The sequence below is a fragment of the Paroedura picta genome, chromosome 4 (assembly GCF_049243985.1).
Source record: "Paroedura picta isolate Pp20150507F chromosome 4, Ppicta_v3.0, whole genome shotgun sequence".
Taxonomy (NCBI): domain Eukaryota; kingdom Metazoa; phylum Chordata; class Lepidosauria; order Squamata; family Gekkonidae; genus Paroedura; species Paroedura picta.
In genome coordinates this window covers 98,416,979-98,435,852 of record NC_135372.1, presented here as the reverse complement: position 1 = coordinate 98,435,852, position 18,874 = coordinate 98,416,979, and the positions used below count along the sequence as shown (strand labels likewise).

Here is an 18,874-nt window from a genome sequence, read left to right as displayed (position 1 = left end):
CCAATATACAGATGTCACCCAGTTCCAGCTCCTGATGGACGGACTTCACCCTCCCCGGAAACATTTACCAGATGTTTGGAAGCAGGGTGGCTCAAGCAGAGTTGCCTGAAACTCAGCTCCTCTAAGATGGAGGTCCTGTAACTGGGTACAAGGGGGGATTATGTTGCCGGGGGGGGGGTGTTATAATTTGGATTTTTTACTGATGTTTATTGGGGTTTTATTGTAAACCACCATGAGCTGAGTCCATCCATATGCATATGTATACATACATTGGTAACATTATTATATGATGTCAATGGAAAAAACAAAAATGCTTGGAAATTTGAAGGCAGCAATTAAAAAGGAATTCCCAGCATGAGTCGGAGTGGCTCTATAAAGGAAGCCACAGTGCTTGTTTGCAAGTCCTGAACAAGGCTGTTAACAATAGGACACTTTGGAGGACATTAATTCTAGGGTCTCAATAATTTGGAAGTGACTTAATGTGCACACACTTGGCAATGGTGGGGTGCTTCTTGGAAGGAAACCCAACAGACATTGGAAAATACAATAGTTTTTTCTACTCCAGATTGCCTAGTCACTCTGAAACACATAAATATAAATTTATGTAGCATTTATTAGCTTTATCTGGGATAATCCAGGCAAAGTTGTGCACTTTTTCATTTTCATTGAGGATCCTCTCCTAGACATAATGATCTAACAGTAGTTTTGACGCCAAGTACTGCCACATCCTGCCAGGAGACAAACACAATCCTTGGTGGAGTCACATCCTTCTGTATCCATGGAAGTCAATGGGTTTAGAAGGGAATGGTTCAGATTAAAATTCCACTCCTGGTGACCTAAATCCTTTTCTTAAATGCTATAAATAAAAGGGTAATCAACCAATATACAAAAACAAAATCAGTACAGACATGATTTAGCCATGCATCCTGGATTTTATTTGAAAGGGGAGGGGAGGAGTCTGCTGTGGCCCAAAGGGCTACATCATTTTAATATTCTCTTTTTTGTTAGAAGCCATCCATTAATATTAAGGGTAGTTGCAGCACTTACAACTTTCATCAAACACCAATCCAGCTGCACAGCTGAAAACATAAGTTTGCTTGTTATGACATATATAGAATTTATTTCGGTCTTCTGGGTTAGCGTAGAGATCATCTGCTTTGTTGGCACAAAAGTCTTCAGGTTTCGATGTTGAGCCCCCTGTTGGGGGTGGAGTTGGAGGTGGAGTTGGAGGTGGAGGTGGAGTTGAAATATCTGGATCAGTAGGTGTAGTAGTGGTAGTAGTAGTTGTAGTAGTTCCAGGAGTAGTAGTAGTTCCACCAGGGCAATCTGGAACAATGGGGCCTGTTTGAATGCAGAACAGTGAAATTACCGTATTCATGCTAAATCATATTATTATTATTATTATTATTATTATTATTATTATTATTATTATTATTATTATTATTATTATTATTATTATTTCGATTTATTTCCCACCACTCCCAAATGGGTCGTGGCGGGTTACAGTGTCTAAAAAACCCATTAAAACTCCCATTAAAAGACTTTAAAATTAAATAGCTCTAGGGTTTCTAGTTCCCCCCCCCTCCAGCTACTGATGGGAGATGTATATCGGGCTGCCAGCTCCAAGGTAGAAAGGTACCAGCAGGGTATTAGGGAAAAAACAAGAAGGACCCTGAAAAGACATGGAGGGAAGAACCCATCCACCCCCACACACACATACCACAAAGCCCAGCTGTAGCAGCAATGCCTAGGAGCTGTCAAGAGCCTAGAGTGGCTCCTGGCAGACCCTGGATGGCTCCTGGAGTCTTTCTGCACTGAGGCTGAGCCTGGAACAATTCCCAAAATGCACTGCCACAGCAGCCAGAGAGCCAGTTTGGTGTAGTAGTTAGGAGTGTGTACTTCTGATTTGGCACACCGGGTTCAATTCTGCACTCCCCCACATGCAGCCAGTTGGGTGATCGTGGGCTCGCCATGGTGCTGATAAAACTGTTCTGACTGAGCAGTGATATCAGGGCTCTCTCAGCCCCACCTCCCTCACAGGGCATCTGTTGTGGGGAGAGGAAAGGGAAGGCGACTGTAAGCCGCTTTGAGCCTCCTTCAGGTAGAGAAAAGTGGCATATAAGAACCAACTCTTCTTCTTCATCATCTGCTGATGCTATGGCTGAGCCCAGAGAAGCTGCCCTCACCACATCACAGAATAATAGAATCATAGAGTTGGAAGGGGCCATATAGGCCATCTAGTCCAACCCCCTGCTCAGCCCAAAGCATCCAGCTATAAAAGCAAATCCCTGGAAAGGAAGTGCATGGTCTATGCATATGCAAATTTTAATTTTTTAAAAAATGGGAGAGTTGGGGGAATTTAAACTTTGAAGATTTTTCTGCACACTTGGGTCATCGTATCTAAGTAGGAGGAGCACTTCACTGATTCTCCTGCTGACATCAGCTGTAATCCTAAAGCTACTTTCCTGGGAGTTAGCATCTTTTGATAACGTGAGATTAACTTCTGAATAGATCTGCTTGGGGATTGTTCCCATAGACCTCCCCCCTTCCCATCTTATTGATACCCTCTTACCAGTGGTTTCAAGAAGTCTCTTCAGTTCACTTATGAGAGGATATTTTCCTTCATTGCAAAAAGTGCCCAGAAAGTCATCCAGATCAATGGCCCAAACCATCGCACCTCCAAAATTGTTCTCTTTCAGGTACTTGACCTAGCCAAAAATCATAAATCTACTTAATTGGAAAAAAATTAGTTCTGCATCTTTCCTTGCAAGCACATGTCTGTTGCTAAAACCATGTATTTTATGAAGAGTGATGGGTCGTGCTTATGCTAAATAGTATTTTAGCTCAAACAGGCACATAATCAGAAGGAATTATTTTGCTGCATCTCTGCAAATGTAGCCTTTGATCAAATGATATTCAAACTCAAGCATGTCCTCATACTGTGAAACTGTTAACTTGAACATTATAACAATCTTACTTTATGTTTGTAGCTGCAAATGTTGTCATATCCAACCCATTCATTTCCACTGTAGGTATATGGGACTTTCTGGTCATCAATCCACTTTTTCGTGGAAGTCTTTAAGAATGTGCAGATCTGTGAAACAAATCAAAGGGGAGAATTGTTTTCCACAATTGTTTTCCACAATTCTGAGTGCATGAAGAATTTCAAAGTAGATGCATGTTGGCCTCTATTAAGTCTGCTTCATGCTTATTCATCTGCCTAAAAGCTACAATTTCTGAACAACTGTTGGTTAAATGTGTATCAGTCATCTCTTATTCTCCTAGCCTTCTAAGGTCCTGTGTCCTGAGGAGAATAAATTTGAAGAGCAATGGAGTAGCAAAGACTAGGAAAGCAAGGATTTAGTTATACACATTAAATTAAATACATAATTTAAAAAATAGTGAAAACTCAAATGCTAGTCAATGCCTCGGGAACTTAACATACTTTACTTGAAATCTGGGGCATTGCAGAATGCAATACTGACCTCTCCGGAAGACGAAGAGTTAGTTTTTGTGCTACCTTTTGCTACCTGAGGAGTGTCCAAGTATCCTACATTTGCCTACCCCTCTTCTCCCTATTGAGGGAGATTGTGAACCTCTCCCTAACATATGGTGAGTTCCCTGAAAAGCTAAAGGTGTCAGTAGTTCATCCCCTTCTGAAAAAATAATTACTGGATCCATGGGACCCCACCAACTACCACCTGGGGTTGCATCTTGCATTCCTGGGAAAGGTGGTTGAGAGGGCCACCACGGACCAACTCATGGCATTTTTGGAGGAAACTTCAGTTCTGGACCCATACCAATCTGGCTTCCATCCTGGCCACAGGGTGGAGACGGTGCTGATCACTCTGATGGATGATCTCCAGTGTCAGTTGGCTATCCTTGTTTGGCTATCCTCGTGCTTTTGGATCTGTCGGCCACATTTGATGTGATCGACCATGAACTGTTAGACCACCACCTTGCTTGGACTGGGATCAGAGGGACAGCCTTACAGAGGCTAGTTTGCTTCCTAAAGAACTGGACACTGAGGATTGCAGTGCTTTGTGCTCCCATGTGGAGTACTGCAAGGGGTGATACACTCCCCTATGCTTTTTAATATCTATATGTGCCCTCTGGCTCAGCTTGTTAAGACTTTCAAGCTGGGATGTCACCAATATGTGAAAGACACCCAGATCTATCTCCTGATAGATGGCCAGCCGGACAACCCCCTCCCCCCTCCAAAACATTCGCCATTTGTTTGGAAGCAGTGTCTGCTGGCTCAGGCAGAGTCATCTGAAACTCAACACCTCCAAGACAGAGATCCTGTGGCTGGGCAGAAGGGTAAAGGATCAGGGAGCCCATCTCCCCTGCCTGGATGGGGTACACCTGTGCCAATGACCAGGAATTCAGGGGTGATCTTTGATGCCACCCTGTCTATGAAGGCTCAGATCATGAAGATAGCATTCTTCCAAATGGCGTTCTTCCAAGCTAGGCTACTAATGCCCTGCCTGCCCCCAGAACACTTGGCCACAGTGATCCATGCAACAGTCACTTCCAGACTAGACATCTCTAACCCGTTCTACGCAGGACTGCCTTTGTCCCTGAACCAGAAATTGCAATTGGTGCAAAATGCAGCTGTGAGGGTCCTCACTAGGTCATCTTGGAGAGCCCATGTCCAGCCTATGCTACAACGGCTGCATTGGTTGTCGGTTAGCTTCCGGATCAGGTTCAAGGTTCTGGTTTTAACCTTCAAGGCTATACCTATCTGAGGAACTACTTATCTCCTTATACCTCCTGCAGGGCTCTTTGCTCTGTGGGTATGAATCTGCTGGTTGTCCTGGGCCCCCAGGAGGTGTGCCTGGCCTCGACCAGGGCACTGTAAGAGCTCCCAGAACAATCCATATGTTCAGTGGCCTCTGTCAACAGCATTGTTTCATCAAACAGCATGGTTCCCCCTTTGGGGGGAAAAAGAATCTTTGTCAAAAAATAGAATGACAGGAAGAGAACAAGGTCCTGTGACCAGATAAGTGGCTACAGTATTCTGCATGTTTTTGTATGTTAAGGCCTTTTGCCTGACAAATTTTTACCTCATAGTAGGCCCAGAAGCCTGCCTCACGGGTATAAGGTCCAGCTGAACCAGCCCCAGAGGCTGGAGCACCAACATTGGTATCTGAAGAAGTAAGTCGGAAGGTGCGTCCATAGGTAGGGAATCCCATAAGAAGTTTTCCAGCTGGGACACCATTATCCCTCCAGTATTTCATGGCATAATCCTGAGGAGGTATGAGTTAGGAAAAATATTAGTGCCCATTTCATTCACCAGCCCCAAGAATATTGCAGAAATTCTCTTTATAGGATTGGGATGATTTCCTTACACAGTTGAAATACTTGAAATCACCCTGGTCTTTTGAGCCCACATACAAGGGGCTGTTGTGTCCTGTGAAAGTATCCCAGCCTCCATGGAAGTCATATGTCATTACACTGATGAAATCTAGAACTCTGTCATAAATGAGAAAAAAAATTATGAGTCCATATAGCTATGACATAGATCTTTAAAAATCCAGCAGTGACCTATAGCAGCGGTCCGCAACCTTTCGGCTGCCGCAGACCGCTGCTCCGAAGTGGGGGGAGAGGGCGGCCTGGGGGCCCGCGCATGCACGGCAGCCCCAGCGCAAACGCACGTGCACGGACTGCCGCGCAGGGGTGCAAACGCGCGTGCGTGGCAGTCTGCGCATGCACGTATGTGCCATCGCCATGCCGGCGGCCTCGGCTCCCCCTCCCGGCCCCTCCGGGCCGCCAGCAAATCGGCCGCCAAAGCGGCCGATTAGCTTGTGGCTCGGCAAGCTTCTCTTCCCTCCCCTCCCGAAACAAGAAGCTTGCCGAGCTGCGAGCTAATCGGCAGCTTTGGCGGCCGATTTGCTTGCGGCCTGGCGAGCTTCTCGCTTCGGGGGGGGAGGGAAGAAGGAGCCATGGCCCGGCGCCAAGGCCTTTGCGGCCCGGAACCGGGCCGCAGCCCGCGGGTTGGGGACCACTGATCTATAGTACACCCAAGGTATCTACCAGTGTCACTGGGACTTCTCCATAAATTGGGAAGGCAAATTATTATTTGGCAGCAGTTTTATAATCAATCTGCATGATAAAGATATCATTGATGATGCATGAAAAAATCAACTTCATTTCCAAAACCCCCATAGTTGAGTTCTATTCCACATACTTTCCTATTTCAGCAATTTCATATCCTGCATCAATAGTTCCTTTGCCAGCAGATACAGCTGCTGTGACCAAAAGCCTCTTCCCATCACATTTATTGTTTTCAAAAGCAGCAAGTATTTCCTGTGGAAAAATACAGAGCACCATTTCAAATATATGTCTTGTTCCTCAGCACCTTCCATGCATACATTTCCATAGTAGCTTACTTCAGTGCTACTTGTGGATTCCCAATAACACACTGATATTATTCTTTCAAGTATACATGTTATCAATCTTTAAAGGGCTACTGGACTGAATTTGCCAAACACCAGGTTTGATCAGCAACAGATTGTCCAGATTTTCTGACTGTGAACAATCTATGAGTAGTGGTAGAGTCTGGACCTCATGTGGCAATTGCAAGGGGCTCTCTCCAGTGTCCAACTGTTTGTCCCCAGCCCACGTGTCTCAGCTCAAGGCTGCACTTTGAATTTCAAAAAAGTTGCCTCTATTGTCTGTATTCCTTGTTTTGTGTTGTTGCAGTTATTGTAACTGTTATTGTCCTTTGGAGACACCATTGCTTATCATGCAGTTCTTGGGTGGTAGTGCTCACTACCTAGCCTTGTCATGTTTAAAAGAGCAAACGCACGACTGCCTCAATGAAATAGGGCTTCCAAATTCCTGAAGATTTAAGGATTGAGTTTTGGGAGCACAGCGTTTGGGGAGGGACCTAATTGAGGCATATTAGCATAGAGGCCACCTTCCCAAACAATCATTTTCTCCAGGGGAACTGATCTCTTTAGTTTGGAGATTCTAAGAGATCTCCAGGCCCCTCCTAAAGGTTGGCAGTCCTGCTAGGAAAGACGGTTTTGAAGATCTTTTTAGGAGCCATTCTTTGCTGAACTGGTTAAGCACAGACAGTCCACTCTTCCTATTGTAGTGGCTTCTCACCTGAGTCAGGATAGTGAAACGATGCTTGTCTTCAGGAGGGCTGCCTCTGGATCCTGGATATTCAAAGTCCAGGTCAATCCCATCAAACCCGAATTTACAGAGGTACTCAATCACTGAATCAATGAAGATTTTACGATTGGCAGCTGAAGCAACCATTTCAGTGAACCTAGAATAAGGAAATCCTTAAACAATCTCCCACATGCCCTTACATATTGTTCAGGTACCTTTCTGTGAGACCTAGATGCCATTTGTCTCAAACATCCCCAGCATCAAGTCTCTATGTATTCTGTGAGAACATGCGCAATAACAGGTCATGGGCATGCTGCAAGGGACCATTTACACAGTACTCACAATTCAGAGAAACCACTTTTCTTTCCATGAATGGCTCCCATATCACCCCCTCTCAAAGCCCTTCTCATCAGAAGTGCTATCTCTCTATCATTGCATCCAAAGCACTATTAAACAGTAACTTCAGGTCTTTTCATCATGTTCATCACCATGACGGGCACCTAGATCTTTTGACTACTCCACATTCAGAAACTCCACTGGAGCAAGATCAGAGTCTGGGGCATCAAAGCTGTTGAGCTGTTATTAGTGCAGTGAGGGGGGGGGAGAAAATACTCACTTCTGGGTGCCAAAATTCCAGCCTCCAATAGCTAGCAGAGTGACAAGATTGGAGTTGCTGTAAAATATGAGGAAGAATAATATCAGTGTAGACATTTGTACTTGCACCTCAGGATGCAATACCTCAAGTACTGAGCGATTGTTTTTAAGCTACAGATATCCTTGACTAATATATATGGCAGGAGTCCCCAACCTTTTTTGAGGCTGCAGGCACATTTGGAATTCTGGCAGAGGGTGGTGAGCACAAACACAAAGTGGCTACCACAGGAGACAGAGCCAACCACAAAATGTGGTTTGATAGTGCATAAGATTGATAGTAGCTCTTCAGCATTTCAGTCAGAAGCTCTGTTTAATGGGATATCTTTAAAAATCAGCATATTGTTTAAAATATGTCAACAGTGTGAATGAGGGAGTGGCAAGAAAATTCTTGAGGCTTTTTAGAGTTCTTGAGGCTTTTGATGTTTATTTTAAAGCCTTAGGATATCTGAAGATTTAAAAATATTTTCTTACATATGCACAAAACAGGGAGGGAAGGCAGCATCTCAGAAGCTAAGCAGGGTTTATTGTTGGAAGGGATACCAACAAGAAAGATTCTGCAGAGGAAGGAAATGGCAGACCACCTCTGCTTCTCACTTGCCTCGAGAGCCCCTTGCTGGGGTTACCATAAATTGGCTGTGATTTGATGGCCCTTTATACTTATACTGTACATAATGAGCTAAGTAATAACCTGCCTCCAGCAGTGTCTATCTTAATTCTGAAGGCACTTTACACATGTATGCAAAAGAAAGGGGAAATAATGCACTTGTCATGGCTTCCTCTCCACTTTTCATGACCCCTTTTATCATGAGCCCAGACATTTTCAGCCTGTACCATTGCCAATTCTAGACTGGAGATTTGGGGAGTGGGATCTAGAGATGGTGGAGTTTTCAGAGGAGTGGGCCCTCACTATATGGGATATAATGCCATATGGGCTGGCCTCCAATGCAACCATTTTTCTAGGTGATCAGATCTCTATAGTCTGGAAATCCATTGCAATTCTGAAAGATCTCTAGCTTCCACATGGAGAATGATAATACTAGCACCATTTCTTGTAACAATAGCAATTGGTGTTGAATGATTAAAACATATGCAAATTAAAAATATCTGGTGGCTTCACAGTAAAAGTTCCAGTTAGGTGCATTAAACCTTTCAGCTGAGTTGCCCTATTGTGTTTAATCAGAAGGAAGTTCCACTGTGTTTTTAGAATATCTCTCTGCTATTTGCACAGGTAAAGTACTTTACAAAAAGCCACTGTCAGCATTATATCATAAAGCATTAGATCAGAAATTCAACATAAAACACCCACTTTCTAAAAACACTTGGTGAGCAGCAAGAATGGTTTCAGTGGGTGCCACAGAGCCTTTGAGCACCATATTGAGGGATCCTGATAGATGGCAATGACTGCAGATCCCTTTAAAGCAGGGGTGGCCAAACTATGACTCCAGATGTCCAGGGACTCTAATTCCTGCATATGGACATTTGGAGAGACAGTTTGGCCACCCCTGCAGTTCCTTTTTTAAAAAGTCTGAAATCACCATTTTAGCATTCATACAGACATTTTCACCTATGACCTCTGAAATATACACAGTTTTGAAAACATTGAAGCATGGAATATATTGCTAACCTTTTCTTAAGTGCTTGAAACTCTGGGAAGAGCCTGTCTTCATCATTCCATTCATATGGTGCAATCTTATTCTGATTCATTGTGGCAAAGGCATAGATCAAATGAGTACAAAGATTTGGATCAATGTTGTTTGGGAAATACTTGGCTGGTTCTGGCCTGTACTGAGACCAGTTAGTGAAATAACATACCAGCTTGTAGGTAGAGCCTGGCAAGAAGACAGAAGAAACCATCAATGACAGAAATCAAATAACTTTTTTCAAAGAAGTCCTGCTTGATCAATGGAATTAGACCTAGAACAATCAATGTATTATACACCAAAAACAATGACAAATGACTTTCACTCAATGATTAAGATTCTTGCTTTTTGTTGAATGTTCACAGCTGAGGATGTTAAATAGTTACACAAGACTAAATAAAAACATATACAATGGCTCCACATTGTCCAAATTGGCCAATAATAGATGCATAGATGATAGATGCATATCTATAGAAATAGCTATAGAAATAGCTATAGATATACTGCCTCCCTTATCAAACACTTCCCATATTAAACAATTCACTCTAAGTTTTACTCTCCATGAAGTTGCTACCTAACAACTTATTCATTGCATTTCACATCATGAAATTAATTTTGAGGACCTAGTAAAAAAAATAATACACTATCCCAGACAGCAAATAAGAAACAGAAGTCAATTAAAAGGTGCTGATTTATTGCTCCTTTCCTTTCCATATTTGTAAGGCATCTTCTTGCAGTTTTGTATAGCGTTGTGATAAAAGTAATTTGAGGTTTTTTTCTGTCATGAAGGTAACTCATTATTCAGATTTAAAAACTAGAGATAAGGAAAAATTACAATTAAAATAATCTTTATTGTTAAACATACTGCTTCACTCAAACTACTTTGTTTTGTTCTCATCAATCATATATATTTTTTTAAATGTTCTCACCAAGCTGCAATTGCAGTAGAATGGCCAGACCTGCAAGACAAAATTGAATGTGTTAGAAACGGTCAACGTGGGTTTTGTCAATATTCAAATGTAAAGGTAAAGGTATCCCCTGTGCAAGCACCGGGTCATGTCTGACCCTTGGGGTGACACCCTCTAGCGTTTTCATGGCAGACTCAATACGGGGTGGTTTGCCAGTGCCTTCCCCAGTCATTACCGTTTACCCCCCAGCAAGCTGGGTACTCATTTTACCGACCTCGGAAGGATGGAAGGCTGAGTCAACCTTGAGCCGGCTGCTGGGATCGACCACCCAACCTCATGGGCAGACAGCTTCAGACAGCATGTCGCTGCCTTACCACTCTGCGCCACAAGAGGCTCATGATTCAAATGTAAGACTGACCTAAAACTGAGGACTTTACCCTGAAATATTTACTTCTTCACCTCATCTAACTTCCAGGATTTCCTTACAAGCTGCAAAATTGGGAATAAATGTTTATCCTTATTTGATGTCATCAGGAGACCCAAACTTATTATGTAGTGTCATCATAAAGCAAAATCCGGACAAGCACAATACTTCCTATCTTGACTCTGATTTGTTTTTATAATGTCATCATGTAGCCTATTCTGGTCGTCATCTCTGATTGGATGGAATCATTTCATGAAGAAGCCAGTTTTCTATGGATTCTTAAAATTGTTTTAAATAATGCCCAAGTCACAGGTTATGGGGGGGAAAGCCATTGCCAATAGGCAATGGACAGCATGGTGGAAAAAAAAACCCTGAGCAAGTGGGTGAGGAATTGAAGGGCTTTCCCTGTTGTACATTGTCCTGAAAATCTTCATGATCGAAACCTCATGTAGCACTATTTGAAACACTTCTAGAGAATGTGATGCCACTTTGAGCACAATTTCTTATTTTAAGAAGAGATCTTGTAAAATTATTTCTCTAACACATTCCTGTCATGGCCTCTAGGATCACTTCTACCCAGCAGTTAAAAATAGAGATGTTAAATTTGGAAGACACACTCACCAAGCCACAGCAGACTCTTCCCCATCTTTTCTTCCAGTTGTAACTGCAAAGGTACCATTCAAGTGCCATTTTATAGAGACACAAAAGGCTCTCTTATCAGTGTGGGATTCAGCCACCTGTGTAGAGTGAGATAGACTACCAAATTGTTCAAATGTGATCAACACGTGTCACAAATTGAAAAACTCCTTTACTCAAGGACAACAACTGCTCAGATCTCTTTTCAAGGACAAAATCTACCAGTAAGAGGCTGTTAAAGACTTATAATGGAGCATTGGCTCATGGGGGTCGTTTTATGAAATAATACTGTTCATCGTGCTTTATCACCTGATTGAACCTGGAATTTCACCAGATATCCTCTTAAAGAGATTTTAAAAACCCAGGTTTTACACATTTTTATTATTATTAACTTATCAAATAATTATTTATATCTTCTTCTAACAGGTAGTCCAAGTAGCCAGGGGGTCATGGCTGAGGGACAGGACTGGGACTTCCATTCCAGGAATATACATGATTATTTATAGCAATGCTTTTTCACTGCTCCAAGGAATAAATGTGAACTAGCAATCTCACTTGGAACTTGGTTTCAGTGCCAGCTTTCAGCCATGGGATGTGATGTAACTGTCCTGTGCCACCTTTAGACCGTGCCAGTTTAGCTGTTTCTCCCAAACAGCCCAGTGAGGCCACTTTGTAGCAGTCCCCCTTTCCTCCTCATTTTACACTATAGAGAGACTTTGGGTCCTTATCAGTATTCTTTAGTAGTATGCCTAACAATCCTCTCACCAAGCTAATACCTGCTTATTATTTAGACTGGCTGTCTCCTGTTTTGGAACCTGGGTTGATCAAACATGGGTACTGTGGGAAAGTGTATTTCCTGCCTGAATGTGGGTATCAGGGGGTAGGGTCCAAGGGTACAGCTAGCCAAACTCTCTTTTGTTCTTTGTCTTTGACAATGTTTATCTGCCGCTGATTCCCTTGTAGATGCTGCCTTTCCCCGAATAAAGACTGACTTGGGTTTTCCCAGTGCCTGGGACTCCTGTGTGTTTGTCTTGAGGAGAGTTTTGAAACTGCACCCCAGGGTCATGACAGCAACAAGAACATGTCAGTGCAAACTTACAATGCATTTATACCTAACTAACATCCTGACATCTGGGACTGAATGGAAGGTAATCATTTAGCAACTGGACAGAGAAAACATGTGGCAAAATTGGTCCAAAAGAGACAACAAAAGAACACCACTAATGGTGGGATTCATCTCCCAACTCAAAACAGCTCAACACATCATCAGCAACTTACAACCTCAAATGATTAATGACAGCTCTTTCGTAAGTACTGGGGTGCAAACTTTTTCTTGTACGTAGACACCTCCCCTCCAAATCTCAAAAAACTCCTTGCTCACAATAATACATTTAATTTGAACATGGGCACTTGCAATAAAATTAGATGCAAACTTCGCTGCCACATAGTATTGTCTGAGTCTATCACTGGATCGAATAACTTCAATTATGCCATCTCAGGCTTAGTCATATGCTCATCTTCTAACATTGTATATGCTATTAAATGTCAACAATGCCCTTTGGTTCTTCGCATAGGGCAAACAGGAAAGACCTTATACCAAAGGATTAATGGAAACAAATCTGACACTGAGAATCACAAGACTGAGAAGCCTGTAGGAGAACTGTTCAGCTTTCTAGGACATTCAGTGGGTGACTTCAAAGTAGCTGTTCTATTGCAAAGGAACTTCAGGAGCAGACTAAAAAGGGAAACTGCTGAATTGCAAGGCATTACTATTGGAATATGCAAGATCTATAGTGTGCATGATTCAAAAGCATATGAAGAATATCCAAGAGGAGGCACTGGAGGGGATGTGTATTTATCATAGGAACTTCCTAATACTTTTCAAATATTTCTCTGGAGAAACTCCTGCACAGCTTGGAGAACATTTAAATAACACAGCTGTGTAGGTAGTGCTAAACATATGTCTTTTCCATGGAACTGGCATGAGAAGAGGGACATCAGCAGGGTATAATGCCATAGAGTCCACTATCCAAAGCAGCCATTTTCTACAGGAAAACTGATCTCTGTAGGCTGCAGATGGATTATAATCCCAGATCTCTAGGCACACCTGGAGATTACTAATCCTATCCGACAAGCAATACCTTGGTGTTAGCAGATAAACAGAGAGAAAAACTAACTTTGTTCAGTGATTACTTCATTAGAAGACTATTAGATACATGAGTAGTGTTTGCTTTAAGAAATTGCCTCATAGTACCATAAAATATAGAAGAGCCTCTTGTGGTGCAGAGTGGTAAGTGGCAGAAATGCTGTCTGAAGCTGTCTGTCCATGAGGTTGGGAGTTCAATCCCAGCAGCCGGCTCAAGGTTGACTCAGCCTTCCATCCTTCCGAGGTCGGTAAAATGAGTACCCAGCTTGCTGGGGGGTAAATGGTAATGACTGGGGAAGGCACTGGCAAACCACCCTGTATTGAGTCTGACATGAAAACGCTAGAGGGCGTCACCTCAAGGGTCAGACATGACCCGGTGCTTGCACAGGGGATACCTTTACCTTACCATAAAATATAGTCAAGTTTCACTTAAAAACAGAAAAATCAGAGTCCAGTAGCACCTTTAAATCCAACAAAGATTTATTCAGGGTGTGAGCTTTCGAGTGCAAGCACTCTTCGTCAGACTTGAAAACTCACGCCCTGAATAAATCTTTGTTGGTCTTAAAGGTGCTACTGGACTCTGATTTTATTGTGCTGCTTCAGACCAACACGGCTACCCTTTTGAATCTATCCTTAAAAACTGAAAGGTATATCTTCGGGGGCTGCTAGGATCACACATTCACACAGAAGAAATACAGCTGCTAAAGCCCCCAAATTATTTGTGAAATAGTTTTGGATTATGAAACCTAGCTGTCTTCATTCATTTCTTTCTTAGAAACTGAATGCTGAGCTGATGTATGCTGCTGCTATAGGGACAAACTATGAATTTCATGTAACTGCATGCAACTTTCCCTGAAACTATTTTAAAACCAAATTATTTAGATCTGTAATGCTGGAACAGAAATAAAATTTTGGAGAATACAAGAATGGAAGGGATAGGCATATGGTTAAGACCAGCACAAGCACAGAGTAACATTGGAACAGGCCTTCCTCCTCTCGACCTCCCCCCATCACTGGAGTCCAGGGGCTCAGACCCCAAACCAATGAAACTACCTGATTGTTGCATTATGAAAAATCAAATTGTGACAGACAAAACCACTGTTCTAAGAGTGGAGTCGGAATTTCTCTAAAATTATTATATATGCACAAGTGGGGACCCCTAAGGAGCTTGTGGGAGGGGCATTCCCTCCTGCCTTTATTTCATCCCCTCTCCCCCTTTCTCCATCCTGCTACCCCTTCTTTCCCCCATGCCTGTCACTCATAGGCTCCTACCCCATAACTCTCTCTTTCTGTCCCCTATCTTAATCATTCTCTTTCTGCCCCCCTACCCCAGCATGCTTTCATTCTCTCCATCTGCCCCCTTGTCGAGTTTCCGCCCCGCCCCTTGCCACTCTCAGCAACTCACCCAGAGCAGCTCTAGGCCAGCCAAGGCTTCCCTCTCCACACTCATTCTTCTTGGTGGCTTAGCTGGCTTAGCTGGAGCTGTGCCAGACAGTTCAGCTAAGTCTTCCCTCACTATCACCACACTCAGTGGCTCACCCAGATTTGCTCCTGGGGGCCTGCAAAGGTTCCTCTCCCATCTCGTCATTCTCAGCAGCTTGCTCAGAACCGCTCTGGATGGACCCACCAAGGTGTCCCCTACCACTCCCCCTCCCCTGCTTTTGGCAGCTTGCCTGGTGTGGTTCTAGGTGGGCCAACCCCAGCAGCAGCAGCTCCGGCACTCCATCGTCACTACAGCAGCAACCACTACCACTTTCAAAAGTAAGTGTGTTGTTTGTTCATGCTTTTTTATTTGGTAGAGAATTAAACTCCCCATTTTTTTTAATATCAGATTTTTCTGCCAACCCACTGGGCCACCCAAGCTTACATAAACATCTGATTAGTGCAAGTGTGGCTCCTATCTGCAGTTTTAGATATCTGCAGAAAAGGGGAACCCTAGAGTAATAGATATCCACTCTGATTTGCATCATTTTTTTTAAAGCTCAAATATTAGAAATAGATCTAGCTAAACAGGGCTATAAGAACTGCTAAGAGAAACATTATCTTGTCCCAATTCAGAATGAAAGTGAACAGATTGGGAAAGCTAACTGTCTCCCCTGTCCCGCAAAACAATGCACTTGCAAGCCAAACCACCCTTTCACGAGAAGCCAACTAAGTGGTTACATAAAATCAGGTGGCCAGTTTAATCAGTCTGTTGGTACTACCTATCCTAACTGGGTCAGGGCCCCAAGTAATCAAAATAAATAACCTTCACATAGAAAGTAAACAATTCTGAGAAATGTGGGAAGCTTCCCATGAAAAAGAATTCCCAAAGCACCACCTTGCCAAACTCTGAGATTACTCCTTCTGCTGCAGAGAAAAGAAGTCCTACAGCTTCCCATGAACTGGAGTGCAACCCCTGCTTTGGGCTTTCAAATAAAATCTGTCCTTGCCTATTTTTTCATTCTTCCGGTACATCAACTTAAAATTCAACTATTTTCATTATTTGTATTTATGTATTTATTTATTATATTTATATACCGCCCTCCCCAGAGGCTCAGGGCGGTTTACTTGGAACATATAAACAATACATGAAACAATCTATAACATATGAATAATCGTACGATAATATTAATAACTGATAGTTTTAACAATATAAATAGTGTAAGCAATGCAACAATGCAGCAGTGCAAACAGGTCCAGAGCACTCTGGTGGAGTTCTGGGAGGGAGGGGAGCAGGGGCCCTTCAGTTGCTGTTGGTTGTACCTGGTCTCAACCAAATGCCTGGCAGAAGAGCTCCTTTTTGCAGGCCCTGTGGAACTGTTTAAGCTCCATCAGGGCCCTGATCTCCTCTGGGAGCTCATTCCACCAGGTGGGGGCCAGAACAGAGAATGCTCTGGCCCTGGTCGAGGCCAGGCGGACTTCTTTAGGGCCAGGGACTGTAGAGATCTTTTGGGGGCATAGGCAGGGAGGCAGTCCCTCAGGTATACTGGGCCCTGACCGTGTATGGCCTTGAAGGTAATTACCGGAACCTTTAGCCTGATCCAGAATTCAACTGGCAGCCACTGCAGTTGGTGGAGAATGGTATCACAGCAGATTGAAAAGTGTCACAGCAGATTGGTCATATATTTTAATGTTAGAAAATGCTTCTAATCTGGCGAGCCAGGTTTGATTCCCCGCTCCTCCTCCACATGCAGCCTGCTTGGACCTTGGACTCACCACAGCCCTGAGAAAGCTGTTCTGACCGAGCAGTAATATCAGGGGTCTCTCAGCCTCACCTACTTCACAGGGTGTCTGTTGTGGGGAGAGGAAAGGGAAGGTGTAAGCCACTTTGAGACTCCTTCGGGTAGAGAAAAGCGGCATATAACACTTCTTTTTTTCTTGGTTAAGAGCACTGAGTTTTAATGTGAAGAACATTCCACAACTCTCCATAAGACTTGCTATGATTATGAATGCCTTGAGACTGTCACTCAAGTTTATGTGACAGTCTGAGAAGGGGGGGAGGTGGTGGAAGTTACTGTCCAAGTCACAGCTGACTTATGGCAGACCTGTAGGGTTTCAATGCAAGAGACATTCAGAGGTGGTTTGCCACTGCCTGACTCCACATCATGATCCTGCTAATCCTTGCAGGTCTCTTATCCAAACACTGGCCAGAGCTGACCCTGCTTAGCTTTCAAGATCAGGCTAGCTTAGGCTGTGCAGGTGAGGGCAAGAGTAACAGCTTCAGTTTGGAGTAAATCATCAGCTGGATAGCCATTGTTTTGTTTTATTCTGGGCCTCTATTCTGGATCCTTATAACAAGACTGATCCCAAAGCTCATCACTGAATAACACCTACTAGCAAGTGGAAATAGCTAACTTAAACAGGGAAAAATATTGAAGCAGTTAGTATACCAAGCAAACAGACATCCTACCTCCGTTTTATCAATCCCATAATCCTGCCTTTCCTCCAGAGTTCTCACAATGGTTCTCTCTTCTTCACTGCCACAGCCACCCTGTTAGGTAGGCAGAGTGACTGGACCAAGGTCACAACAGCATTGAGAGATCTGACATTCCCTGATCCTAGTTTGACAGTGCCGTCACACTGGTTCTCCTTTCTCTGGCAATTATATTAAGCCTTTAAGGCAGGGGTAGTCAACCTGTGGTCCTCCAGATGTTCATGGACTACAATTCCCATGAGCCCCTGCCATCATTTGCTGGTAGGGGCTCATGGGAATTGTAGTCCATGAACATCTGGAGGACCACAGGTTGACTACCCCTGCTTTAAGGTATTATCAGTGTGGGATGTTTTCTAATAATACCTTTTCTTCACCTGGACCATTTTCTCTTTCACTTTGTAAAGTCTCTTTATCCTGCAGTTCATATTCCCTAGTGTACAGCGAGGGGCTGCTTTGTGTGCCAGATCTGCAATCAGTTTCATATCTAAAAGCAGTTTGCTCTAAAAACAGATGTCAGCATATTCACTGAATTCATTTAGTTTACTCTGAGACCAGATAACCAAACTGCAAAATTACAGGAACAGCTCCACAATTGACAGATCTGATCTTACAGAACTATACCATTCGCTTCTGTTGTTAGGAACATAGGTTATCATTTATCCGTTATCAGTTATCGTTTCCTTAAATGATAATGCAAGGGACTACATTTAAGCTTTATCTAGCCTAAGGTTCAGGAAAAGATAGATTTAAAAAATAACTCTTGATCCTGAGAACATGTTGATAGAGGCAAATTTCTTTTACTTGCTTCCAGATATGTATTTAGATTCAGACCCAACCAGAAAGAAGCTCAGAACTTTTTGGAGTTACAATTAGATTTCTATTCAAGATCTGACATTGGTTCCAGTTTAAAATCCTTATTTACTTACAAAATTTATATTTCTGATCAAACAAGGCTACCAAGGTCGTTTCCTTCATGACCGAAAGTTAGATGTGATGCTTTACAATGGGCATTTCACAAAGGAGAATCTAGGCAAACCCCGACTATGCACTGAAAGCTCAGTGGGTGATCTTGGGTTTATCTTTCTCTGCCTCAATCTAACCCAGGCATTCTCAACCAGGGATTTGTGAAAGCCTGGGGGTTTGTGAAACCCTGGAGCTTCTTGACAGCCCTGGGTTTCTCAAATAGGTGGGAATATATATATATTCTCTCTGTGTATATAATGTATGTATGTATGTATGTATGTATGTATGTATGTGTATATATATATATATATATATATATATATATATATATATATATATATATATATGTATATGTATATGTATATGTATATGTATATGTATATGTATATGTATATGTATATGTATATGTATATGTATATGTATATGTATATGTATATGTATATATATATATATATATGTATATTT

General features: G+C 42.8%; 1 protein-coding gene across 1 annotated transcript; it reads right to left on the bottom strand.

Moving 5' to 3' along the window:
* Positions 1-903: 903 nt before the first annotated feature.
* LOC143835991 (acidic mammalian chitinase-like) lies at positions 904-11,400 on the bottom strand. Its single transcript, XM_077334597.1, has 11 exons — positions 11,370-11,400; positions 10,346-10,375; positions 9,401-9,605; positions 7,739-7,795; positions 7,114-7,279; positions 6,191-6,309; positions 5,352-5,475; positions 5,067-5,249; positions 2,978-3,094; positions 2,573-2,708; positions 904-1,341 (listed from the first exon to the last, which is right to left on the bottom strand). Exons 1-11 carry the CDS (start codon positions 11,392-11,394, stop codon positions 1,025-1,027), a joined length of 1,479 nt encoding a protein of 492 aa, XP_077190712.1. The 5' UTR covers positions 11,395-11,400; the 3' UTR covers positions 904-1,024.
* Positions 11,401-18,874: the final 7,474 nt, after the last annotated feature.

What these genes read in the sequence shown, in the direction of transcription:
- LOC143835991 (XM_077334597.1), bottom strand. Translation starts at nt 11,394, where the DNA reads ATGGGGAAGAGTCTGCTGTGGCTTG. An exon ending in TCTACTGCAATTGCAGCTTG is followed by an intron (nt 9,606 to 10,345) that starts GTGAGAACATTT and finishes TCTTCTTGCCAG; the next exon opens with GCTCTACCTACAAGCTGGTA. An exon ending in TTTGCAGCTACAAACATAAA is followed by an intron (nt 2,709 to 2,977) that starts GTAAGATTGTTA and finishes ATTTTTGGCTAG; the next exon opens with GTCAAGTACCTGAAAGAGAA.